We start from the raw sequence: 27,787 nt of genomic DNA, 5'->3' as shown, positions 1-27,787 counted from the left end.
TTATTTTCTTCACAGTATGTACTATATATATATATATAAACATTATATTCATAATATAACCTATTACAGTAAAGACAAATACTAGCAATGATATTTTTTTCAACTATACAAACATAATTCAAGACTTTTTAAGGAATACTATGGATATGTTTTCATTTAAATAAATTCAAATGTTACATTAACTATTATTAAAAATCTATACAAATTATTTTTTTTTTTAAATATGATAGGAAGGAACGATGTCAACAAATGAAAACAAATCGATTAAAGTTACTTTGAGTCATTGTGTGTATGTGTATATATTTCTTCAAATTTCCCATTTTTTAATTTGAAGTTTTTAAAAATATAGATACAATTAAACTTACAAAGATAAAGTAGTATTCGGCGAATGAGTATAATTTTTTCAAGCTTAACATTAAAAAAATTATAATTTATAGAATAATTTATACATTCCTTATTTTAAAGTTTTTAAATATAGTTTTTATAAACAAGAAAAAACTTGGTGGTAATAACGGATTTAAATGTATTTTAACGATTAATAATATTACAATTATTATCAATAGAATCTAACATTCTCAATTGTTGAGGTTATAACAAAGCTGGTTGCGATATAGAAATAATAGGTTTGTATTTTTAAAGCACGCCCTCAAAAATAAGACCAAAATGATGGAAGACCAAATTCTTCCCATTTATTTTTTCTTTAGCGAGCCACTTTTTTTATCGGACTTGTTCTTCTTCTTCTCTTTCTTGGTTTTGCTCAGGTTCTCGTACACGTCCGCCTCTTTGATTCTGCTGAGAGAAAAGGGGGATCGGTCTCATCCAAAAATAAAATAAATCAAATCTAATCTAAAACATACGTCAAAAAATATATTAAATATGCAATTATATCAGAAAATATTCATGGGAAATAGTCAAACTGGAAAGCTAGGATAATGAAAAGAAACTATTATATTGTTACTTATTTGTTTAGTTGTCCAAACGAACAATTACATAATATTAAAACAAGAAAATTAAATATAAAGACATATTTTTTCCAACATTCCATTAATGTAAATCAAATCCTTTGATATTTAAGAAAATATAGTGAACTAAATGCAAGAATTATGACTTTTTTTTCCCCAAGCAAGTTCCCGCATGAGCGAGAATTTTAGAGCATCCGTGTGAAATGCGATTGCGATTTTCCCGTCATTGACTTACTTGGTGAGGTTCCTGCTCCCCGGGGGGTGTTTGAGCTGCAGGTTTTCGTACTCGGTCTCCGTCTCCTGTAGAAAGTAAACATTGGGGCTTAATCTATGGAGCGGATTTCTGTTTAGGTCAAAGTTTAGCTTCCACAAAGCGCCTTTGATAAAAGTGTTTACGGGCTCGGGGAGTTCAAATTCGGGGCCGAAGTTTCAAAGGGTGTTTTCTTGTCTTGTTGGAGCACTTTCACGTTTTCATATTATTGCATAGACTGTTTGGACACTTATTTACATGGCCAAATCCAAGCACTTTTTAAGGACTTCCAAAGCCAATTTGCAAAGAAAAAATCTGGTGTGAATCATGTATTCTGCAGAGCCACAAATAGATCTGCAATTTACCTATGTGATTTTTAATTTATCAAGACATAGGATTTCTTTTTTAGCTTGAACATATTTTGTTTTTGAGACAAATCTTAATTTTAAGCAGACTTTTACATCTTACTTATGTTTTTCTTATGGATGTTTACTATATTTTGTGTATTGTGACCCAATGCAAACTCTATTGCACTCTGGTGATCCCGGAAAGGGGATTACCACTTCTCACGGTTTCTTATTTTCATCATGCTGAGGTTTTTGAATTTTTCCTTGCCCGCATGTTGGTTTAAGATCAGAGGGTGGTGTCATTGTAACCTGTGCAGTCCTTTGACACATTTTGTGATTAAGGGCTATACAAATAAATGTGACTTAACTTGTTGAGAAACATGGCAACAATTACAAGCATTTACAAGCACTTCAACAAAAACTCAAGCATTTTTCAATCCTTCAAAACACAACATTGTAATTAAGTTTTTTTTCAAGGCTTTCAAGCACCTGCACCATGCCTGATAATATCTGATAAATTGGGTATTTTTCTTTCATCGAATACTGTATAAGGGTTTGGACTCTTTTTTTTCATGGCCAGATTCAAGCACTTTTTAAGGATTTTCACATCCAAGCTTTCAATTTCTCTTCAGTACCATCAAAAAACAAAATCCCGGTGTGAATCATGTATTTTGCATAGCCACAAATATATGTGCTTGAGTAAATCGTGAATAAATTTGTTTGGGAGACAAATCTTTCCCACAAAGATGTTGAGTTAAAATTACAAAAATATGTCGCTTACATTTTCAGTTGCAGGAAGTTCTTTTCCGTTACAATTTACCACCTTCATTTTTTGCATAGCCCATAATTGATACGTAATCCTTGCACTAATACACATTTCATAGTGCCCTGTTTAGGTGTAGCAACCACCCGTCCACTTGGGCACTACCTGTAGGGCCGGTGCAGCTTTATAGGACAACACTATACAAACTAATGCCTGCTGCAGTTCATCACGAGGGAAGAAGAAATGCAATGGCAAAGCAAATCCAACAGTGAGCAGTGTCGCAGACTTGCTGAGAAACATGGCAATAATATCAAGCATCTATGAGCACTTCACCCAAAATTCAAGCACTTTTCCATTCTGAAAATACATTAAAATTCAAGAATTTTCAAGGACTTCAAGTACCCAAAAAACCTTTATCATATCTTATGTTAAAACAGCACGCGAAAAAAGTGGAAATTTATTTTTATTTTGCCGTCATTTTGTATTTTTTTTTAAAGTTGATAATACGCAATTTTGCATCAAATTTGACAAGTATATTAATAAATAAAAAATATATGAGAAAACAATGCAAGGGGATCGGTCTCATCCAAAAATAAAATGAATCAAGTCAAATATAAAATATACGTCATAAAAATATTGACTGTTTGCATAATACACATTATGCTTTACGAAAAATATATTTTTATGGACAGGGACAGAGAGGGGCACTGAAGTCAACAGTTAATTATTTTTTTTAAATAATACTTTTTTAACATTTTTGATTTGGCGGCCAGGAGTGAAACGCTTTATGTCTACTAGTATATTCATTTATAATGTAATTTAAACATATGTACGTATATCACATATGTTAAGCGATACAATACTGCATTTTTTATATTGTATTTATTTCCAAGGCTTGTAGTGATGCTAAAGGGAAGAGCAAAAACAAAGGAAATCTTCCTCACAAGTTGAAGTTTGGAAATCAGTTTAGTTTCTATTTCAGTCGCCAACTTTTCCCCTCTGCATCCATCTGCTACTCCACTGTACCAGCTCTAGTCATGTCACACCAAAACTGTACAAAACTTAATCTTTCCTTTACATGCGCATTAATGTATGTGTATCAAATCTCTATTTAATTAAAAAAAGATTTATTAGTACTACTTACTATAAACTATTTTATTATTTAAATGTTTTTATACAGGATACCTGGGGTTCAGAAGAAATAAGCCAATTACCGTACATTTCTATCCCCACTAATTGGCAATTTTACTTTGCAATCCCCACCTCAGAACGGATTATTGATGTATACCGAGGGTGTCCTGTTAAAAATCTGTCAAAACCTTCTCACAATTCAACCCATATATTTGAAAAATATCCTGACCATGGAGGCGCCGTCCTTGACCTTGGTGGTCTGGATGTACTCGGACACGGAGAGGTAGATAAACTTATACTGGGCCTCGGTCTGGACCATGCCGGATCGCTGCTCACGCACCATCTGGATGTACTTTGAGATGTCGATATCGCAGTTCAGACCTGGAGGCGGATGCCAAAACTTTAGAAAACCAACATTTCCGTGACAAAGTCTCTGTTAATCCTATTTGTGTTTTACCCATTGCGTCAAGGGTCTCGATGATCATGTCGATCACCACTATGGTGCCCGTTCGACCAATTCCGGCACTAAAATTTGGCAAACATAAACTGTGAGGTCACTTCAGGTCATTGGGAAAATATTGCACAAGGAGTTGTTGACTAAGCTTATTTGAACCCTACTTGTAATAACCATCACCTGGTAATAACTAAACAATAACAAAGTAACGACATAGTAGTACGACGAAACAAATTATTTTAGAAATGCTTATCCAACTGGTGGCTCTTCGTGCTAATCAGTAACAAAAAAGTAGCTTTCAGCTTCAAAAAAGGTTAGTGACCTCTGGTTTAGTGTTAACATTCTCAAACACAAAACAGGTCTTTATACTCAACATTCCTCAAGGATAAACTTTCAGTTGACTCCAAAACTCCAGCTCGGCTAATCCTGAAACTGGGATTAATTTTATTCTAAACCTGCATGTGAAAAATCTACAGTTTGTTGGGATCACAACTAAGTGGCTCCATATTCGTCACGGAGCTCCTCAAGGTTTAATCTTAAATCCTTTTTTGTTCTGCCAAACGATTACATGCAGATGATATAATACTCAGATCGGAAGATATTTTTAGAAACCAAAATAATCGGGATGCTTCCAACCTTCCTCCGAAGGATACCACTTGGTAAAAGTTGGAATCCTACTTCCATATTTTCTTTGCGACAAGACGTGAAAAGCTGGTGTTAATCCTTGCGAGAGACAACAAAAGACTGAGCGAGCTGGATACACCCGTAGCAGCTGAAAAGAACCAATAGCTCAGGTTGGTCAGACCTCGTGCTAACTTTAGTTGCTAGCGGGAGAAACTACTAGAAATGCTAGTGAAAGATTACAAGGGCATTGCAGAAATTTTTAAGCGACCCGACCCTGAATCATGGAACTCAGCTGTGGAAGTCAAAGGACACTGAAAGAATAAGCAGGAGCAGCTAACGATAGTAACAGCGGCTAGCCAAAGCCTGCAGGTAAATAGCTAACATGACAGGGTTCCTATAGCTTAAGGATAATTTATTTCAAGACTTTTGAAGACTTATCTAATGCCTTTCAAAATCAAATTAAATCAGCGATGTTAGCTTGCAAGACCCAACTGTGGAAGGCGCGTGACACAGAAGGACAAAGCAGGAGCAACCAACAATAACAATAGCGGTTGGTGGCTAGCCACAGCCTGCAGCTTAGTGGCTAAAATGAGTGGCTAGAGAAGAAAACGGTGGGGAGAAAAGGAGAAATATGCCTTAATGTCGGGACTCTGCCATGATCACATGCAGGGCTCAGTTGTGGAAAGTAAGTGGCTGTTAAGAGCTAAAAGCAGCTAGGACAAGCCACCTTCAAAAGATGGTCATCCAGGCTTCTGTAGTAGTAAATATGGCAGCCAAGCATGACAGCTCTTACAAATTACTGAACATGCATGTCTTAAAAAACATGTTTATGAGATAGTAAAAGTGTTTTTGCTTATTATTTGAATCAATAGTGTTTTATTTAAATGAATGAACACTTTTTACACCACGAGGGTTCGCCATGTAGCTTTAGCGTTAATTCTTATCTGTATTAGATCATGGTGATTTCTTTTGTACTAGTATACCTGCAGTGGATAATCATAGGACCTGCATCTGCGTATTCGGCCTGTTTGGCGTTGACTTGTGTTAGGAAGCTGAGGACGGCTCCGGGCTCCTGAGGCACGCCGTGATCGGGCCAGCTCAGGTACTGGTAGTGCCAGATGACCCGGGAAAGTTTGGGCTGCAAACAGGAAGTGGAAATGTTGAATTATTGATCAGAAAAGTTAAGGTCCGAGGTTGGGGTCCACACCACCTTGTTCACGGGCGCCAACTCCAGAACCCGGACTTTGTAATCGGTCGCTTCCCTCTCCGATTTGGATGTCACCACAAAGGGGCCTACTTCTTTGGAGACGCCGCTGTCAGGCCAGTATGGCACACATTTATTCTGTGAGGACAGTCAAGTAGATTTAAATGGAAACAACATTGGTTTGTCTGGGCAATGAATCAAGTCAATTCACCTAATATGTTTTGAATTCAATCAGTAGAAAATTTGCTACATTGTAAAATCAAGGGTTGGTTTAAGAGTTTATTTCAGGCATGCGAAAAAACAGGCTTTTAAATCTGGCATACCGAACGAAAATAGTAAAAATATTATGCGAAAATGTACCATATTCTTTGGTCAGCGCACTGGACTATAAGGTGCACCTCTAAAAATAGCCATTTTGCAAAATTAATTTTACATAAAAGGCGCACCTGACTATAAGGTGCATGGAATTAAAACTACAATTAGAGAAAAAATTGTTGAAAACAAGTTAGAAAATCCAAACCTATTTTAAGGAAACATAAAAAACAGGTTTCAAATGAAATGAGGTATTCATTCATAAATGGTTACTGTAAGTAAAAGCATTTCATTGTAATGATGTATTTCCGATTTGATTTGGGGATGATACATTCAGTGATTTATATTTGATCAACTATTACTTGTTTTCGTAACCAGCTCTGTGGCTTTCGTGCCTTGGCCGTTTCATACTTAAGACTTACAACATCGGTAACCGTCTCCTCCCTGCTTGGTGCTCGGAATTAGGGGTTGGAATTGGGGCGTTTGGTCACATAATGACTCCCAGAGACAGGTGTTGCAACATATTGGTTGGGTGGAACTATCGTCATATTAATCACCGTGGCGTGGCATTAGCTCAGAAGGTAGAGCGCTCGTCTCGGCATCAAGAGGTCGCAGGTTCGATTCCCAGCTCCTCCGTGTTATATGTCGAAGTGTCCTTGGGCATGACACTGAATCCCTAATGCCGCCGATAGCAGGTAGTTGCCTTGCATGGCTGACCCTGCTATTGGTTAGTTAGTGTGTAAGAGGGGAAAGTGTGAAGCACATTGTAAAGCGCTTTTCCCACTTTTCATTGACTTGAAAAGCGCTATATAAATGCAGACCATTTACACAGTTGTACGTGTGTATATTGAGCCAACGCCTGACTTTTCAGGGATAAGGCAAAGAAAAAGAAAGAGAGATTACTTATTTTTTTACTACTACCTTCAACTTACAGTACTACAGTGGAACCTCGGTTTTCGAACGCCTCTCAGTTCGAACAAAGCGGTGTTCGACCAAAAATTTGGAGAAATTCTTGCTTCGCTGTTCGGTCAAAAATTTGGAGTTTGAACGCCAGTAATGCGTGAGTGCGTACTCTAGAGTGCGATGCTGAGCGGCGTACGGGTGTAGATCTTGTAGATCGCCCCCGCCCCTCGTGACCAACTGTTATCACGTGCGCACTTGCCTCTTTTTGCTTTCGCTTTTAATATTGGTGAACGGAGTGTTTTAGCCCCTAACTATGCCTCCGAAGAAGGTCGGTGCAAGCAGGACAGGTGAAAAAAAAAAAGTTGTTCGTACAACTATTGCCTTTAAGAAAGACATAATAGCTAAATATGAAAGAGGTGTGCGAGTTTCCGATCTTGCTAAGGGAATACAGCATGCGCCTTCTGCTGACCACCACAAAGGTAAGAAATCCTATTCACAATTCTTTTCTTTATCTTTTTTTTTTTTACACGTTTGTGTTAGCGTAATCTTTCGTACGGAAGATTACGATAACGCGAACGTACGATTAGCCTGGGTTAGCTTTATGATTCGAGGTAAACATTCAGGGTGTTGGAACTGAGCCCAAAATTCAGGGTGTTGGAACGGAGCCCCCTTTCCAATGAAGCGCTAGCCACTCGTGGTGCTAAATGACTTGTAAACGACCTGATTTTTTTATTTTTACACGTTCATGTTAGCGTAATCTTTCGTACGGAAGATTACGCTAACGCGAACGTACGATTAGCCTGGGTTAGCTTCATGTTTACGTTAAACATTCATGGTAAACATTCAGGGTGTTGGAACAGATTAAAACGATTTACATGATTTTTAATAGGAAAATCGATTTCGGTGATTGAACAAATCGGTTCTCGAACAGGGTTCTGGAACGGGTTATGGTCGAGAACAGAGGTTCCACTGTATTTCAAACTGTGGTATTTTATATTGTAATTGTACTTTTGTGCATTTGACATGTTACAGTGACAAACTATATTCTATTTACCATACTTTAAGGCGCACTGGGATGGCACAATATAAAATTCTTGGAAAATGTTTTGATTCTTAAGTGCGCTCTGGAAAAAAGGTACTACAAATTATTTTTTCTTTTTGCTGTAACGCCCACATTTCCCCAAAAGATGGCACACTCAAATGAAATTAAACGTTGTTGGGAGTACACCATCCAACCCTAGATACTTCAAATTAGAGGTAAGATCTTCCTTTCTACTTGAGTTATATCATTTTGAAGTAACTGTACTTTTACCTCAGTAACACACTTGGGCGCTGCACCTCAGCACCACACGTACTTTGGTGACGAAATGTGCGCTTTGGGCCCGAAGCGTGTTAATAAGATAAGGTTAAAGGCCTTTCAGTATTTTATCTATACCACTGGTGGACAAGTGGTCAGGTTTTGGCGTTCTGACTGCCACACCCCGGGTTCAATTCCCATTGCATGTAATGTTTTGCGATCTTGCTCAGCAACATTTTTAGACTGACCAATCATTGCATTAATATATACTGTAAGTGTTCGAAATGCTCAATGGTTATACAGCGCCTTAGAGTCCAGTCTGACTTATATATGACAAATTTATGACAAAAGACAAATATTGGGGGTGCCTCAAACACATCTTATAATCCAGTGTGCCTTGTATTGCAGAAAAAACGGTATTAAAGGGATTGTTTTTACAGTCTCACACCAAAAAATGAATCCAGAAAAACACTGACCCGCCCTTTCTCCACCTCCCTGGTGGTCATGACGATGACCCTGGTGTTTTCTTGCCACACCATCTGCCAAAAGTCGTTGACCGTGGCCGCCAGGCAGCCCTGAGTGGCGATGTAAACTTTTTGGTTCTCCGACTCCCACAAAGTGTTCTAAAAGGTGGCCCAGGTAGGAAGAGAACGTAAAGTTTAGTCTGATTTTCGCGAGCGAGGCGATCCGGGGACGTACTCGCACGTAGTTGGCGTTGATGTAATCGGAACCGACCAAGTCGGGGTCGGCGTCTCGTAGGATGACTCTGGTGTCGTTGACTAAAAAGAAGAATTCAAAATGTTTGGCTCAGATTCGTAAAAACAAATTGAAAAGCGTCAAGGTGTAGGAGAGATTATTTTGAATGGGTTTTGAGGATTTTTCTTCATTAATAGTGTAGGGCAAGAGTCAGCAACTCAAAATGTTGAAAGAGTCTTGTTAGACAAAAAAAAAAAACTAATTTGTTTGGCTTGTAACACTTCCCCTTTTGAAGGCTGAGCTCTTCTAACACATGGGGACAATAAAACAAGTGGAAAACAAGAAAAGGAGAGACGCGCTGTGACTTCACAATTTTTGGGACCACAAAAATAGAGAACAGGTGAGTAAAAAGGAAACAATACAGTAAATATTTTTGCCTACTCATCCTCAATTATAAAAAAAAACTCAATTCCTATTTTACATCTTTATTACGTGTTTATTCTGAAGTGCTATGTCTAATCTTGTTGTCAAGAATGTTCACTTTGGTTATCAATGACAATATAGATATAGTTGTAATTTATAAAATGCTCCAATGGAATAAAAGGAAAATAAATTCTTTTCCAGCTTTCAAGAAATCAAAACTAAGTGTTTTAACATGTTTTGGAAAAAAAGCCCCAATAAAACTGCATATCATATAGGGCAGCACGGCGGCGCAGTGGTTAGCGCGTGTGCAGCACAGTTCCGAGGTCGTGGGAACCTCCTGCGTGGGTTCAAATCCAGCTCCCGGCCTTACTGTGCGGAGTTTGTATGTTCTCCCCGTGCTTGCGTGGGTTTCCTCCCACATTCCAAAGACATGCATTTCGGGTTAATTGGCCGGTCCAAATTGTCCCTAGGTGTGACTGAGCGAGTGAGTTGTCTGTCCCCGTGTGCCCTGCGATTGGCTGGCAACCAGTTCAGGGTGTCCCCTGCCCACTGCCCGATGATTGCTGGGATGGGCTCCAGCACCCCCGCGACCCTACTGAGGATAGGCGGTGCAGCTGATGAGATGAGATGAGACAATATTGTATACTAAATATGTTGTGTCTGTACTATAACGGGCAATGTATGGCGCCAGGTATGGACTTTGACAACCAGGGGGCAGTATAACACAGAGATAAAATTATACTGTAGTTGAAATTTAGAAAGAAATCCACTATTTTTGATCGATCTCAGGAAACTTGTAACCAATATTGTTATTATTGAATTAACTCCATTCATTAACTTTCAATAATCGTATTTTTTCTTTGTCTTTGTAAAGCCTTGGCAATGTTTATAAACGGCATTATTTTTTTGTCTTGCCTGGTTTTGGTTTTACCCTTAAATGTGTTTTTGGAATTTTGTTAACTGCCTGTAATATATATATATATATATATATATATATATATATATATATATATATATATATATATTGTAATGTTTTTTTTTGTTAAGAAAATATGAAAATTACGAATAAAATATAAATAATCAAATAAATGAATAAAATTGGATGAGTAATAAAGACTGAGCCAGCCTGCAGAGTAAAAGAAAACACAAAAAATGAGTACCGGTAAATAAAATTAAAAACAAATCATAAAAAAATAAAATAATATTTTTTAATGAAAAAAAGGAGAAAAAAAAGAAACTTTTTTATAATCTGGAAAATGAACAAAAATACGGCTAAAAAACCTAATTGAGGTAATTGAGGTCCCGGGAAAAAAACAAAACAAAACAAAAAAAAAAGTAAAATAAAGGGGTCGAACAATCTAAATACTGGAAAATAAAATCTTCCGATCGTAAATAGGGCATAAATAAAGTTATAAAGAAAATGCAATACTTACAAGGAAGAATATTCTTGTATCTGTTTTTGCTCTTATTCTCTGGCCTCTGGCCTTCCTCTCGACTCTTCTTCACCTTCGCCTCCAATTTCTGCAGATTCTGCGGAAGTCGAGAAGATCTTCATAAATTAGACGTTCACTCAAGAGGGCTTTTTGAAGGAATAGAAATAAATGTGCTGATTGAAATGAAAAATGTAGACACAGTTGAACGTAACATTTTCAGACAATATCACCAATAAATAGCCACGCACTATTACTCAGAAAGAGGTCATACAAAGACCCAACGATGACTTACGTCAAACTCCTCCCAGAATCCCGCTTTGCTTTTCTCTCCCTCGGCCTCCTGCTGCATGAGAGCCATTTGGTCCAGTTGCTTCACTCGCCTTTCGATATCAGCCGCGTTTACTCGAGTCGAGTAGTATGGCTGCCGGGGAACATTGGTAGACAAATCGCTGTCATGTGAAAAGAACGAAGCTCCAAAAGGGTTCGAAATGATAGAGAAGGACTTTCTTGAAGTGTTACAGGGTTTCCCATACAATAGGGAGATTCTGGCGGGCCACCAGGGTTTAATTGGTCCCATCAATCCTATAAACTTGCATTAATAAAAAATATGATCATATTTTTATACTTTATTTAATGGTGCATAACGCTCACTAGTGTATTACGTGCACCCCTTTTTTTAAAAATTAGAAATCGTTATAAAATCTTTCTGTTGGATTTAACAGGAATTGAACCCAGATCGCAGAATCAAATTTTAACCACTGGACCACAAGTGGTAAGGGCCCGGTCACACAGCCGTTTGCGTCTGTATCGAGGATGAATCATGGCCAGAAATTTCTGCCTGTGAACGGGCGCTGTTGGACGCTTTGAGATTGCCATACAGACGAGATACAGCAGTGCTTTACACGCGGTCCGAAATTCACACGCGGTTGGCCGCGCGAAAAAGTTTTGCGCTGCTCAAAACTTTAGACCACGTGTTAACCGCGGGCGGCACACGTGGTACACACGCGGATATGACGCGGTACAGACGCGGAACGACGTGCTATGGCCGCGGCCAGGGCGTGGTTACACGTGGGTAGGAAGCGAAATTTCAGCGGGTAATCGTGGGTGGAGCACAGTCATAGCATGTTCTGCGCCTGTATCGCGGTGTTATTACGTGAAATTAGCGTGTTACGCGTGTGATGGTCAAACGCCTTTCTCCGCGTATATACAGCGCGATTTGCCGAGCACACGTCAGTTGTGCTCGAGACGTCAAGGGGGTGAACATGGATCCCCGTCAGCGTAGTGACCTCGTCTTAATCCATTTTTATTTCTTGACATTTATTTTCATTTCATAACAAGATAATAAAATAAAAATGAAAAACTATTACAATAATAACATATTGGCTTCTTCGGTGCCATAGCTTGAAATCTTGATCTTCACGGGACTGTGTCTTGAGCGGTTATGATTTCTACAGCCCGGTGTTATGCCGAGAAATGCATCCCTGCCGAGATTTGCATCCCCTCGCTACTACAACCACTTTTACCTCGTTTTATCTCACTTTTAGGGAATGTAATGGCGAACATATAACCAAATCCACTTCGTCTTGCATTTGTTGGGAATGTAATACAACTTAAACCATTCCGTCTTTGTTTTTATTGTGAACGTAATCGAACGGTAATGCACACTGTATATAAATCACTTTTGAGAACTGTTATGCACTCTACCGTAAAGCTTATTATGCAGAAATAAGCTTTATGGTAGAGTGCATAACAGTTTCAATACGAGCGATTTGAATAGAAAAAGGTAAAATAAACATGTTACCTGCTCAAAAGTGATTTGTATACGGCGTGCATTACCGTTCGATTACATTCACAACAAATACAAAGACGGAATGGTTTAAGTTGTAAACAAACCTGTTTTTATAGATGTATGTCAAAATTTACACCACTAATCAATATTGTCACATAAAACCCATACTTCCATTTTTGCCATATTTTGCACTCATTGAAGTGTTTACAATTCAATAAATACAACAAGATTTTTTTTTTAAATGGTGAAAAACAAAAATAAAGTGTATGAATGTATTTCACAGTAATAAACCGCATACTTGCTTTAGGTGAACCCAGTTTCCCGTAATCTCCTCGATGCCAGTCCGTTTGTAGTAGTCTACCAATTCGCTGAGTGTGTCGAAAATTTCCGAGCCCCCGACCGTGTATCGCTCGCTCTACGAAAAAAGAAATAAAGAATGTAAAGCTAAGGCATCTCTGAAGTCTATTATTGAAAATGTGAGATGTCAATAGTAATGTAGTGTAATGTATGAAAACACAGATTTGGAAGGGTTTTTTTTTTCAAATGTGAAGGATATTATACCAAATGAGTCAAGTCATGTTTATTGTATAGCCTTTAATCACAAGGAGTCTCAAAGCCCGGACCAAAGATTATTGCAAACCACTGACTAATATTACACCATCCCCTGATCTAAAACCTACATGAGGGCAAGGACAAACTCAAAAACCTCAGCATGAGGAAAATGAAGAAACCTTGAGAAGGGACCGCACATGAGATAATCTCTCTTCCAGTATAACCAGGTTGCAATGGATGTCGCAATATAAGGACACCAACGTGAAATAAAGGTCATTTATAAGATATAGAATCTAAGTGAGTTTTAAGCCTGGATTTCAACAGTTCCACTGAGGTTGCAGATCGAATCTCAGAGGGCAAAGAATTCCACAGCACCGGGCCCAAATGGAGAACGCTCAAGAACCAGCGGATCTCTTCTTGGCTCTTGGGATCACTAGCAAACCAGTATTTTCCAAACAAAGGCTCGAGCATGGGGGATTACACTGCACACATAATCTAATATCCCTGAACTCTTTAGCGTTGAATTATGACAACACCAAGGGGGTGACTTTTTACCTAGTGTAAAACCTGATTGTTGTGTAAAATAATAACTCTTAGCAGAGTCAAATAAAGTCGTAAAATTTAACTCTATGTTCAGTGTATATTTTCCACTCTGTAGAAACATGTATCCTTCAGTTTTAAAACAACAATGGTATTTTATTTTGTAGAACTAAGAAACAAAGCTAAAAATTTGGCCTTGACAATTTTTTACTGATCCATCCCACCCGAAAACATCAATATTAAATGTATCGTTGCAAAAAAATACCGTAAATATAAAAATTGTGGTGGTTTTTCTTTCACTTGAGAGTGACAACATACAAAAAACAAAAACTACATCAACAGATAAACTAAAGCTAAGTAAAGCAAATTATTTTCTTTTAAAGGAATATATATGAAAATACATGAAGCAAACTTGTATTATAAACTATTTTTGAAAGAGTATATTAATTGAAAGAAAGAGAAAGAGTTAATTAATATTTGAATATCAAATTTATATATAGTTGCTTTAAAAATATACATTTTTTTATATCATTTCGTTTTATGATAAAGCAATGAAAAATAAAAAATAATCAATAAACAAATATAAGAAATGATTCTATAGATAGTCAAAAATTAAGCTTTACATTTTAGAAATAAATACATAAGAATTAAAGGTAACAAACATTAAAGTCAGTGTCAGTGTAACAAAAATTCTCCAAATTTAATTTTGGGTGAGAATAATGGTGTTGATCATCCACCTGAAAAAAAGAATCGATAATCGTTCGACCTTTATGAACAATAAAGTAATTATTTTTTAAGTGAAAAAAACATGTTGAAGTTTTCTTTAAAAGGGAAATGAAAATATTTAAAAAGTCAAATAACTACTATTTTTTTCTAAAAGATAATATTAATATTAGAGGAATTTTGTTTCTGCTCGATCTGCTATTCTTTGGCGTTAAACTATTATTAAGGTTCTGTTGGTATGAAACACAATCATACATGGACTTGCTCCCTCCTATCACTTTAGGTTACCAGCTCGGTAGCCTAGATGGCAGGGCGCCCGCTCCGAGACTGGGAGGTCGCGGGTTCAAGCCTCGGGCGAGTCATACCTAAGACTTACAACATTGGTACTCATTGCCTCCCTGCTTGGCGCCCGGCATTAAGGGTTGGAATTGGGGGGTATGGTCACCTAATGACTCCCAACACAGCAGTTGGGTCTAAAATGTCTGTCTCGTTACAGTTTAACTGTACGGGTCAGGTGTATCGACATTTCGTTCTGTGTGCATGGTTACAAAGAATGAAAATGCTGGTCTACTTGTGATCCCAAGAGCCAAGAAGAGATCCGCAGGTTCGAGAGCGTTCTCCATTCGGGCCCCGGTGCTGTGGAATGCTCTTCCCCCTGAGATTCGATCTGCAACCTATTTAAATCTAGGCTTAAAACACACTTCTATTCTATAGCATATAAATAACCTATATTTTATGTTCACTGTATCTGTGTATTATTTCTTAATGCAACATTCATTTCAGCCTGGTCATCGTGGAAGGGGGATTATTTCATGTACTGTCCCTTCTCAAGGTTTCTTTCATGTTGAAGTTTTTGAGTTTTTCCTTGCCCTCATGTAGGTTTTAGATCAGGGGATGGTGTAATAATAGTCTGTGGTTTGCAATAATCTGTGGCCTGTACAGCCCTTTGAAACGTCTTGTGATTAAGGGCGTCACAAATATTGGCTGCGGCTGCATCGGCTCGCTACAACGGGTCAGGTGTATCGACATTTCGTTCTTACAAAGAATGACAATACAAAGGAAATTATTATTATCATTATTATAAACATGACTATTTATCCAAGACAGTCTTTTATCTTTGTTCTTTTTTTACATGTTTAATTTGATTGCCATGTTTAATCTCATACAATGTCTCACAACGATAATATCAATGACAATAAAGACAAATAAATATGATTCAATTCAAATGGTAATTGTCCTTAAAATTTTTATCAAATAAACTGAATCCAAAATAACAAAAGTCGCAACGTGAAAAACTCGTCTAAAAATGTGTGGGAGGGGTGTGTGGAGATCCATTAACCACTAAGGTTGTAGGGGCACAATTTCCTGCGGTGTGTTTTACCAAAACTTATATGAGGTATTACGACATTCTTTTCCGACGACGATCCAAACAAACCCCCCCCCTCACCTGACACATGATCTTTATGTGAGAAACCCTCTTGTCCCCCGTTTTTCCACGCTCGTCCGTCAGAACCGACAGCACGAAATCTCCCGGCTTGGAAAGCGACTCTCGGACGAGGAACGTCCCCGCCTCCTTGCGAGCCAGCAGCATCTTCTCTGCGTTCGGCCCCGAAAGGTGCCCGTGGTACCACCTGCAATCCAGGAGAGAAATTTCAGATGATTATGTGAAAGAAAGAATAATGTTTACAACAGGGGTCTCTAACCTTTTAGTATTATTTTCATGATATTATAGCATGTAAGTATTCAATTATGTCTGCTTTTTGACATATGATATTCTTTTTTGTCATGTTCTATGAAATATTTGATTACGAAATATTAAATGATTTATCTATTCTGGTGCAAAAAAACAAACATTAAGTACCATATTTTATGAAGTTTGAAATATTGGGCAATTTAGTCGTGTTTTTATGTATCGGTGCACAATCCCCCAAGAATGTGGTTTTTGTGTGTGTGTGTGAACGTACACAAACCACTGGGTTGAGCCTTCATTTCAGACCCAGTTCTCAATTTCTTCTTCTGAACTTCCTGCTTCGCGGTCGGAAAAATTTCTGATGACAGATTTTGTGGCTAGTGAGGACAAAGTATTTTTAGCCGACGACCAAGATGGTCTGATGTTGCCCCCATAGACCCCCTCCCCTCCAATTCTTTTTGCTGCTCATCTGTTATGAGAATTTGCGCAGATTTAAATAATGAAAAGAAAGAAAGAAGTTTTCCACACTTTCTTTCCGGTAGTTTGGATACAAATCAATTGGGACACAAGAAAAAGAGTAAAAACAACATTTGGAGATTCAATTTGATGTGGATTGTACTGCTCCTGCTCAGTTGTGCACAACTACACCGTAAGCTTAAGAAAATCATACAGTAATTTCTCAAAGAGGATAAAGAATATTCACACTTGAGAATTGTGATCGTGTGTGACTGAAAAAAATAGGTTAGCAGAAAAAAAAGTCCCAATGCTTCATGTCAGAGGAAATAAGAGTATTTATTTGGAGCTTCTATTCAATGAACATTGTGCTGCTCCTTCTAACTTGTGAATGACGCCTCAGTAAGCTGCAGTAAATGTAGGTATTTATCAAAGAGGATAAAGAATATACACACTGGAGCATTGTTATCATGTGAGATGCTAACAAAAGAGGGTAACAATTTCTCAGAAACCTGCAGTAAACAGTTTGCAAAGAGGAAAAACAATATATGCACTTGAGCAATGAGAGCCTACCTTTTTTTCACTGAAAGAAAGATGCTACTTGCTAAAATTTTGCTAAAAAGAAAAGGTTTTGAAGTTTCATGTCAAAGGAAATAAGATATTTCATTTTCTTCCGCTTATCCAGGGTCAGGTCGCAGGGGCAGCAGCCTCCGCAGGGAAGCCCAGACATCCTTATCCCCAGCCACTTCATCCAGATCATCCAACAGGATCCTGAAGTGTTCCCATGCCAGCCTGGAGACGTAGTCTCTCCATCACTGAGTCATCCCTAGGGCTTCTTGCCTGTGGGACATGCCCAGAACACCTCCCAAGGAAGGTTTCCAGGAGGCATCCTTATCAGATGCCCGAGCCACTTCAACTGGCTCCTCTCATTGCAGAGGAGCAGCGGTTCTACACAGAGTCCCTCCTGGATGACTGAGCTTCTAACCTTATCTCTAAGGGAGAACCCAGTCACCCAGCGGAGGATACTCACTTGTATCCAGGATCGGTTTCTTTCAGTCATGATCCACATTTCATGAGCATAGGGGAGGGTAGGAACATAGATCGACAAGTAAATCAAGAGCTTTGCCTTTTGGCTCAGCTCCTTCTTCACCACGACAGACCAATACAGGGTCCGCATGACGGCAGATGTTGCACCGATCCGTCTGTCAATCTCCCGTTCAATCTTACCTTCACTCGTGAACAAGACTCTCTGGGTCAAAATACTTTAACTCTTTCAGATGGGGCAGGATCTCATGGTCTCTGACTTAGAGGTGCTGATCTTCATCCGGGCCGCTTCACAATCGGCTGCAAATCGCTCCAGTGAGAGCTGAAGATCATGGCTATCCAAAAAAGCAGAAAAGCAATGCTGAGGCCCCCAAACCGGACCCCTTCACCACCAAGGTTGGGCCTAAATATTCTTTCCATAAAAGTTATGAACAGAATCGATGACAGAGGCCAGCCGTGGCGGAGTCGAACTCCCACGAAACAAATTCGACATACTGCCGACAATGCAGACAAAACTTTAGCCTACAGGGATCGCACCACCTGGATAAGACTGTCCGGTACCCCATACTCCCAAAGAATCCCCAAAGGGGCTGGAGGAGGAACACGGTCAAATGCCTCCTCCGAGTCCACAAAACACAAGTAGTCTGGATGGGCAAGCTTCTATGTACCCTCGAGGACCCTGCAGAGGTGTGGAGCTGGCCCACTGTTCCACGGCCTGGACGAAAACCACACTGCTCCTCTTGAATCCAAGATTCGACTTCCTGACAGACCCTCCTCTCCAGTACCCCTGAATAGACCTTACCAGGGAGGCTGGGAAGTGTGATTCACCTGTAGTTGGAACACACTCTCCGGTCCCCCTTCATGAAAAGGGAAACCACCACCACAGTCTGCCAGTCCAGAAATAAGATAATATAATAATTATTTGGAGTTTTAATTCGATGTAAATCGTGTTTCTCCTTCTGTTGTGCACAACTCTTTAGAAGCTGCAGTAAATTAAGCCATTTTTCAAAGAAGATAAAGAATAGACACACTTTAGCATCGTTATCATGTGTCAAAAAGGAGTAATGAGTAATTACTTTGAACTTCAATTCAATGTACAACTACTGGTTTTGTCTCTCTTGGACAAGGTCACAACTTTTCAGTAAGCTGAGGTAAACGTTTTTGTTTAACAAAGAGGATAAAGAATATACGCACTTGAACATAGTTAACAACCAATCAAAGAAAAAAAGATGAGGACATGCCGGCAGTGCACAAGAGAGGAAGGCGAGCCAGGAAGATCTGGCCATCGCTTTAAAGAGTGTCAAAACGGCAAGTTTCCAACCGCAACTAAAAAAGAGAAGTAAGAAAACTGACACGGAGAACTGCATAGAAAGGGGGGGTGTTGTCTTTCTAAAATACACAAAATTATTCTACACATCAAGATGAATAGATTCAACAAACAAACAAAATTGTATATTGAGAGTACTACTTGTGTGTAATATATGTGCTCGTGATTAAATAACATTAACAATAAAAATACGCATAAAAGGTAAAATACATTTGGCATGACATGTCTTGAGCTGGTAGAAGGGAGTTGGATGCATAACGGGAGGTAGAAAGGGAATTAAAATTAAAACTGAATTTAACACTTCCACTTGCGAGTATTGTCATTCCCTTATTCTTTTTAGTAATGAGCGTTGATTGCTTACAGCACACGAGTCAAACTCATGGCCTACGGGCCAAATGTGGCCAACCTCTTTGTTTGAAGTGGCCCGCAAGACAATGAAGAGGGAACCACAAGAGAAAAATGAGCAGCAGCTTCAAATAAGTCCACTGGATGTCGCCAAAGCCAAACGCCACACCCAAAGCAACCCATTTCTTTCTTTCTTTCATTCTCTATCTTTCTAACTTTCTTTCTCCAAGTATCTCTATCTGTTTCCTTTGCTCTCTCTCTCTCTCTCTCTGTTTCCTTTGCTCTCTCTGTTTCCTTTGCTCTCTCTGTCCTTGTCTTTTTCTCTCTGTGTCTCTCTTTTTAAAATTTCTTTATCTCTTCTCCTTTCCGTCTCTCTTTTTCTCCCTTTATCTCTGTCTTACCTTATTTTCCTCTCTGTGTGTGACTTGCTCTCTAACACTTGCTTTCTTTATTTCATTTTCTCTGTCTTTCTGTTTTTTCCCTCTCTCTCTCTTTTTAAAAATGTTTTTTAATCTTCTTTCTTTCAGTCTCTATCTCTCTCACTTTCTGTTTAACTTTTTTTTTCTTTCTGTGTCTTTTTTTCTCGCATGCGTTTGCCCTCCCAATTTTTTTCTCTTACTTATCTCTCTCCTCTATAAGTTTATAACTAATCTTTCTCTTTATTTTTCTCTCTCTCTCTGCCTTTGTCTGTAATTCACTAGTCCGTCCCTGGTGAGGACGGTTTCTCCATCACGTGGCCCCAAAATAAAATGAGTTTGACACCCCTGGCTTACAGCCACATTTTTTGGCAAGGGTAGCAATTTGTCTGCCTTTATCATTTTTCCTGATAATTGGAAACCGTTTCCCTTGTTATCATGTTTTTGCTTCTCCCTTTAGCATCACTGCACATCAAAGTGAAAACAGCACAAAAAATACAGAATTCTACCGCTGAATTACAAAGTCTTTACGAATCACACAAACTGAATGAAGAGAAAAGCATTATGAGAGGGAATTCAGCCAATGGCATATCTGCCCTTTCAGGCTGCTGCAACGCAAACCAATTGAAGACGAGCATTTTATATGACAGACTGACATCTTGGAGACGTTATTCTACATGCGCACAATCACCACAAAGTTTTTCTGGTACGCAAAATGATTTGTTGTTGATGTCGTATAGTGGGGAAAATGATGTAAAGAGCTCAGAATTGTTTTTTTCCCCACACCGTAAAGTGAGAAAGCCTTAAGGTGGGGTCACTGTATCCAGGGAGTGTCGTGTAAGTATTGACAATGATGAATGCACATATTTCATGAAGAAAAAAAATGTCAAGACGGACCTTTCGCTGGTGGGGTCGCAGGAGTTGAGTGGGTATTTGAGCTCGATAACGGTGCCGTCCTTGTCCTGCAGGATGCCGCTATCGGCCGTGTAGTACTCTACCAGTTCGGACAGCGTGGCAAACTTCTCGCCGCCGTAAAGGTCGTAGTAGTCGCCTGTGTTCTGGATGCGGATGTGAGTCACTTGTTCGCCCACCCTGAGCAAAAAGGAACTTTCTTGTTGATTTGGATTTGATCATTCTTTTGTTTTATAAATTAATTGTTATTACAACATCTATTGCATCCTGGTCATCCTGGAAGAGGGATGAGCTCATGTGCAGTCCCTTCTTAAGGTTTCTTGATTTTCCTCATGTTGAGGTTTTTGAGTTTTTCCTTGCCTTCATGTGAGTTTCAGATCAGGGGATGGTGTCATAATAGTCTGTGGTTTGCAATAATCTGGGGTTTGTGAAGCCCTTTGAGACTCCTTGTGATTAAGGGGGTCACAAATAAAACATGAATTGACTTAAATAGTATGGGGTCTCTAACCTTTTTCAAGTTGAGAGCTACTTTTGCTTACTAATTAGTCCAAAGGGCTCCTGGTTTGATATGCATTGCTAAAATAAAACCTTAACTATGCTTTTACTATTTTGCTACTTTGTTATTACCAGGTTAATTATTGGAAGTAGGGTTAAATAGACTCGGTCAACCACTAGAAAACACAAAAAAATTTAGCTAGAAATTTAAAGTGATCCTAGCACTGCTAAGCTATTTTCAGAACAGGTCCGCAAGCACCTCAGCTGTACTTAGGGGGGACCGAAGTGCCCATGGGCGCCACGTTCGAGAACCCTGGACTTGATGGTCTAATGTTAATTCAGGTAGTTTAATATTTTTTGATAAATCTCGTGTTAAAAATGTGATTATACCAAATCATTGTAAAAAATATTTTCCTTTGCACAATAATAACATCTTTAAAAGAAGTAAATACAATAAATGAATCAATTAGACATGTTTTTGAACATGTATAGTAAAATCCCCATAAAGTATTTCAGAGAAATGAAAAATAAAATTACAAAATTAAAATAAAATAACAGTACAGACATAACACTGATAAATTACATCTCTTACCAATGATAAAAGTACTTCAAATGTGCTGTTTATTTCTCCCAAATATACATAGGAAAAAATGTCATGTTTATGGCTAACATTTTATTACATTATTATTATAATAAAATGTAATTATTCCCCAGTAAGTTTCCCCTGCCCACTGCCCGAAGATAGCTGGGATGGGCTCCAGCACCCCCGAAACCCTACTGAGGATAAGTGGTGCAGATAATGGCAAATGTTTTCTTAAAATTTACTCTTCACAGGAACTTTAAATTAAAAGAAAATGTAAAAACTTGCATAATCTGATACCTGCAAACAAATAAAAATAAATTAGGCATGAATTAATTATTTTACTTGTATAGAGAAATCCCCAAACACATTTTTCAAAGAAATGCAAAATGAAAATAATGTATTTATAATAAATGTAAATAAAATAAATACACAGAAATAATACCAATCAAGTTCAACTCATAAACATGAAACAATATTTGAATAAATGTGTTTTTTGCCCAAAACATATAGGAAAAACAGTAATGTTTATGGCCAACATTTCATTATTATTCCATCATTATTTTAAAAAAGACTCATCAAAGTAAATTATAATTGAAAAGAAAATTAAGATGAATTCAGAATTTTCTCCAATAAATTAACCACATGATTTAATAAATTATTAGTATGAAAGTACAGCAGTGTTTAACATAACCTATCAAAATATTTTGACCAAATCATGGAAACAAATAATTGAATTTCAGTTTACACAATATTAACAAATGGCTAATCCTCATATTATATATTACTAAGTATTGTATCGAAGACAATTGAATTATTTTTTTAAGGACCTTTTGTTGAATTCAATCCTTGTGGATTAAAGTCTAATGAATATAAGAATATAAGTTTTAAAGATGTATAAAAAGAAACCTAAGAGGTACTGTCTATCTATCTATCTACCCTGGTCATATTCCTCGAGAGGGGTGACCGACAGCAAGACACATACAAAAACATAGAAAATTAAAAAAAAGGGAAAGGTAGCAAAAAACAACCATTTTTGGAACATGGCTAACCCAAACACCCAAACAAGTTAGGCACCCCGGCACCCAAGTTGGTCATGCTTTCGACCCTCCAGATGTCACTCGGGTCAGGGTGACACAACACAACATTTTGTTCAACAGCAGGGCCCGACAGCTTTCACTGGTTTACCCCTGCCGCATCATTCGGGTGCCCTGCCCATCCCTCAGAACGTGTCCAAACATCCTACTATCCTTTCACAACACATCTCCACAAATTCTTATCACCAACTTAAGAAAGGTAAAAATGAAGGGGAAAAAACAACAGTAATATAATAATAATAGTAATAATAATAATAAAAATCTGCAAAGAAAAAATACCAATAAACTTCAATTTATACATGTAAAAAAATATTTGAATACGTTTCTTCATTTTCCTCATGTTGAGGTTTTTTGAGTTTTTCTTTGCCCTCATGTAGGTTTTAGATCAGGGGATGGTGTCATAATAGTCTGTGGTCTGTGCAGCCATTTGAGACTCATTGTGATTAAGGGCGTCAAAAATAAACATAACTTGACTTGACATGTGTTTGTTTTTTCCAAGTACAGCTCAAGACAAAAAAATATGGTAAAACTATTTCTTTTCCATTTTATTATTTTCTGGGGAAAAAAAAAATCACAGAAAATTTACATTTAAAATTTATTTCAAAGATTTAAATTTAAGATTGATTCAGAATTTATCACCCTTATTTTTCATGGGAATATTAGTACAAAAGAACATTAATGATCAAAACCATTAGACAAAAAGTTAGATGCGCATCATTTAATTCAAAATTTTGATGTGTTTTATCATGTCTATGTTTTCAAGCGGGATTCTTAGTGTACCTGACGGACAGAGAGAAATCGCCCACGTTCTTATTGCTGGGCCGAGCCAGAAAGCTTCCTGAGATGCCCTGAGTCTTCAGCAGGTCTTCGGCTTGTAGACCGGTGAGGTCTCTGTGGAACCATCTGCAACAGGGGTGGGAAAAACAGAGTCCTGTTAAGGCCAAAAGCGATTGATTCGATTTTTTTTTTAAATCTACCGTTACAGAGTCTTGATACAGTAGCAATGCATAAGCAAAAAATATATTTTACTGTTCTAGAATGTAAATGCATATATGTTACTAGTGTTATACATAATTTGATATTTTTTTATTAATAGACTCTTTTATCAAATTGTTTTGGAAAAATTTAGAAATAAAGCAAATTCATGCATTGAGTCCTTTTTATGCACCAAATTTTTCATTAAACCTTAAAAAACACACAAATGCAAAAGTGTTTTCTTTTGTAAGACAGTTGAAAAATACAAGACACAAAAAGCAAATAAAGTACATAAAAAGGCACTGTTAAAAAAATAATATTAAGAAGGATATTCTTATTATTTAAACTACACGGTGCAGTACAAAATGAAGTATTATGACAAACAAATTCTTATGGAAGGGCGGGTGAGTGGTTAGCCTGTCCGTGTCACAGTTCTGAGGTTATGGGATAAAATCCAGCTACCACTGTGGGGAGTTTGCATGTTCTCCCCGTGCTTGCGTGGGTTTCCTCCAGGCACTACAGCTTCCTCCCACATTCCATAAACATGCATGTCAGGTTAATTGGCTGGTCCAAAATGCCCCTAGGTGTGAATGAGCAAGTGAATGGTTGCATGTCTCTGTGCGCCCTGCGACTGGCTGGCCACCATTTGAGGGTGTCCCCTGCCCACTGCCCGAAGATAGCTGGGATGGGCTCCAGCACCCCTGCGACCCTACTGAGGATAAGCAGTGCAGATCCTTATGGAGTTGGTGGCTACAGAGGGACACTGGAGTTTCTTCAACTAGTTGGATTAAAATACATGATGTGCCGTACCTGGCCCACGGGCCATAATTTGCCCACCCCTGACATATATAAACACAGTATTGACTTTGACGCAAACAGATAATTCAGTAACTGCCATTGACGGAAAAAAAAAACCGTCAGCCTTTTACACCATGGTTTGATCCTGCGATAATTTTACCATGTGAATTATTTTTCACGTGTGAGCAGATAATTACACAGTTTAATGACACACGTGCGTGTTTTAGTGGTGCAATAATGATTTTTTTTTAAGCTCACTGTTAATTTTTTTTCATTATTTGACTTTGCATCACCAATTGGAAGGTCCAGGTTAAAAATGAGTTAAGGACTTGCGCTTCTGTCAACTACCGTATTTTCCGCACTATAAGGCGCACTGTGTTATAAGGCGCACCTTCAATGAATGATATATTTTAAAACTTTTTCCATACATAAGGCGCACTGCATTATAAGGCGCTATAAGTGCATGCTGGTTTAAGATCAGGTAATTGTGCAATTTTGTAATTGTAATCCTGTGCAGTCCTTCGAGACATTTTTGTGATTAAGAGCTATATAAATAAATGTGACTTGACTTGGCTACAGTAGAGGCTGTAGTTACGTTATGCAACCGTTAGATGGTGCCGCGCTGAAGGGAATGTCAACAAAACAGTCAGATAGGTCAGTCAAACTTTATTAATAAAAAACAAAAACTTTCCACAACTCCATTCACTCCCAAAATGAATAAACAGCTGTTTTATTATTTTCTCTGAGGTAAAGCATTTTCGTGACACATCTTTGAACAACAACAAGGCATAACATTTTTCTTTTCCTCCATTTAGTCGACACGCAAAAAAACGTCTGATACTGTTATGGTAAATTAAACGTTAGTGCAATCGCAATATAGTGACACTCGTAATGTGCAAAAACAATAACAAGTGCAAAACAATAACAATAAAGCAATAACATAAAAACTGTAAAATGTAAAACGTGAACAGCTCACCCTCATGCTTCCTCCACTTCCGCACCATCGATTCATTAATGTTAAAATCTCTTGCTGCTGCTCTATTTCCGTGTTCTACTGTGTGCCTTGAGTTTAAACTCAATTGTCTCCGATTAGGAGCCATTTCAGGGTCTTTATACAAACGCACAAATAAAAGAGAATCGCTGTTTAATATTTCCCAGTATGCACAGCGCACTTCTTCTTCTACGCGAAAAATGGAGTTGGTGGCTGCTTCTCTTAGTTGCGAGACCTTGCAATTCAATATTGATCCATATATAAGGCGCACCGGATTATAAGGCGCATAGTCAGCTTTTAAAAAAATAAAATCAGATTTTATGTGCGCCTTATAGTGCGGAAAATACAGTAATTCTTCATTGTAACTATGTATGTCTCATAAGCTTAGGAGGTAAAGCGATCGCAGGTTCGTGTTGCATGTCAAAGTGTCCTTGGGCAAGACACTGAATCACTTATGCCCCCGATAAGCAGGTGTGTGTGAATGGGTAAGTGTGAAGCACATTGTAAAGCGCTATGGGAGGTCTTCATTGACTTGAAAAGCCCTATATAAATGCAGACCATTTACATTGATATACTGAAATGTGTTTATATATATATATATATATATATATATATATATATACATTTTTCCCTATGTTTGTTTATATTGTTACAAATACTTATTGTACATTCAATGTTTTTATACAGCACTTTGAATTGCAATTCATTGTTTGATAAATTATGCACGAAGAAGTGTCGTTTTGATTTTGTGTATTTATCATCTCTAAGGAATGTGGGAATAGGTTTTGTCTACTGAGAGTGAATTATTCAAAATGTAATTATTCATGCCCTCCAAATAGTTACTTGCTATTGTGTAGTTTTTATCCGCAATGTATTACAGCTCTCCATCACCATCAATGCCCTTTTCCCCATCTTTTGGTTTCCTCACCATTTTAGGCACTTGTTAGAGTCTGTTACAGAAGCAGGCTGCTGGCAGTTTCAGAAAAGCCCATTAGACTCAGAACAATGGCTCCAAATCGATTATATGAATAAATTTCAGGCACTGCTGGATACAAAGGAAAAGACTGATGAAGAGCATATTTGTGTCATGTATTAATTAAAGTTGTTTTGGTTTGTATTACAGTAAATCAAATACAAGTCAAAGCAAAATATAATGGTTCTTTGTTAATTTACTTATTATGGGGTCTACAGTATGATATTGTTTTTAATAAATCATACAAGAAACTCAGAACATGAAACAAATACATGGCGATCTACCCAGATCAGGAATCCAACATGGATCTAAATCTTCATAGAGCTCCACATCAAGGTTGCGGTAGGAATTGGATTAGTCCTTTGGTCTTGACTGAGTACGAAACTTTAATCAACATGTGCTTTTAGCACATACCCATGGAGTTGGGATACCCTAAATTGGAGAACATCTAAGGTATATATTTTTTTTGTTTATTTGCTGAACCCTCTTGTCATGTAGTCTGTAGAGCCCTTTGAGACTTCTTGTGATTAAGGGCTAGACAAATAAACATGACTTGACTATTCTTTACTGAAGCCGGGCTGGTAAGAATTAGTTAATGTCCAAAATACAAAAAGAAGGTATGCCACGCCCCCCCCCCCGATTCAGAATTTGACTGAAATCATAAAAATCCCCAAATCACATGATTGCGAATCAGACAGAGAGGAAGGAATCAAAAGAGAGAAGTTGTCGCCGTTGCTCAACCACAAGAACTCCAGTAAGTGTGATGTCCACTTACCGGACCATTTTGTCGGTCCCCTTGTAGCGTCGCGGTCAGAAGGTGACAAGAAAGAAGGCCGAATGAGGCCAGGCACCTGCGGAAAGGCATCACTTTTAGATCAGATCAAGCAAAAACCTGAAGCAGCCTCCTCTTGACGTTTTGAGATTTCGCAGTCCAGCTTGAATTCAGCATTTACCTGCTTTTAATATTCCCTCCTGGTTCCACAAGCAGACAAACCAGCTTAGAGTAGATAAAAATGACCTCTTGGTTGCTCTCCCTGAATACAACTGAACACAAAGGGAGGCTCTGCCCTCCTCTCTACCAGGTTGTGTGTTTTGACGTCGTTGCACACTCTTCCTTCCTTTTTATAGCTCCTTTCACAAAACAGAGAAAGCACCGACAGGAACCTGAAAAGCTGACCAAGGCAGAATTCCTCCATTCTTTTGTCGTCATATATGAGATTTCCCCGAAATCAAAACAGTTGTCTCCATTGAGTTGTTTTTGAACACGTTTTCTGTAAACTACTGCCAA

The 27,787-nt window shown here is 38.1% G+C and overlaps 1 protein-coding gene across 2 annotated transcripts; it reads right to left on the bottom strand.

Annotated features, from left to right (window-relative positions):
- Positions 1-508: 508 nt before the first annotated feature.
- ptpn6 (protein tyrosine phosphatase non-receptor type 6) lies at positions 509-27,787 on the bottom strand. 2 transcript variants are annotated; one of them, XM_088326850.1, is made up of 16 exons: positions 27,453-27,787; positions 27,275-27,350; positions 23,543-23,665; positions 20,576-20,770; positions 15,851-16,034; positions 12,887-13,003; positions 11,092-11,220; positions 10,800-10,896; positions 8,947-9,026; positions 8,724-8,870; positions 5,742-5,873; positions 5,515-5,669; positions 3,911-3,978; positions 3,683-3,834; positions 1,198-1,262; positions 509-789 (listed from the first exon to the last, which is right to left on the bottom strand). In XM_088326850.1, exons 2-16 carry the CDS (start codon positions 27,280-27,282, stop codon positions 690-692), a joined length of 1,752 nt encoding a protein of 583 aa, XP_088182976.1. In that variant the 5' UTR covers positions 27,283-27,350; positions 27,453-27,787; the 3' UTR covers positions 509-689. The 2 variants fall into 2 exon arrangements, with proteins under 2 accessions (XP_088182976.1, XP_088182975.1); XM_088326849.1 differs by having other exon boundaries at positions 509-792; positions 27,453-27,786.

The sequence above is a fragment of the Urocampus carinirostris genome, chromosome 2, assembly GCF_059441175.1.
Source record: "Urocampus carinirostris isolate Australia breed hairy pipefish chromosome 2, RoL_Ucar_1.0, whole genome shotgun sequence".
NCBI lineage: Eukaryota > Metazoa > Chordata > Actinopteri > Syngnathiformes > Syngnathidae > Urocampus > Urocampus carinirostris.
The sequence above is the reverse complement of the archived record's forward strand: the minus strand, read 5'-3'. Positions and strand labels throughout refer to the sequence as shown.

Coding starts and splice junctions, on each gene's coding strand:
- ptpn6 (XM_088326849.1), bottom strand. Junction 5,874..8,723: donor GGGAGGTGGAGAAAGGGCGG/GTCAGTGTTTTT, acceptor CTGTCCTCACAG/AATAAATGTGTGCCATACTG. Junction 3,835..3,910: donor CGAGACCCTTGACGCAATGG/GTAAAACACAAA, acceptor ATCCGCCTCCAG/GTCTGAACTGCGATATCGAC.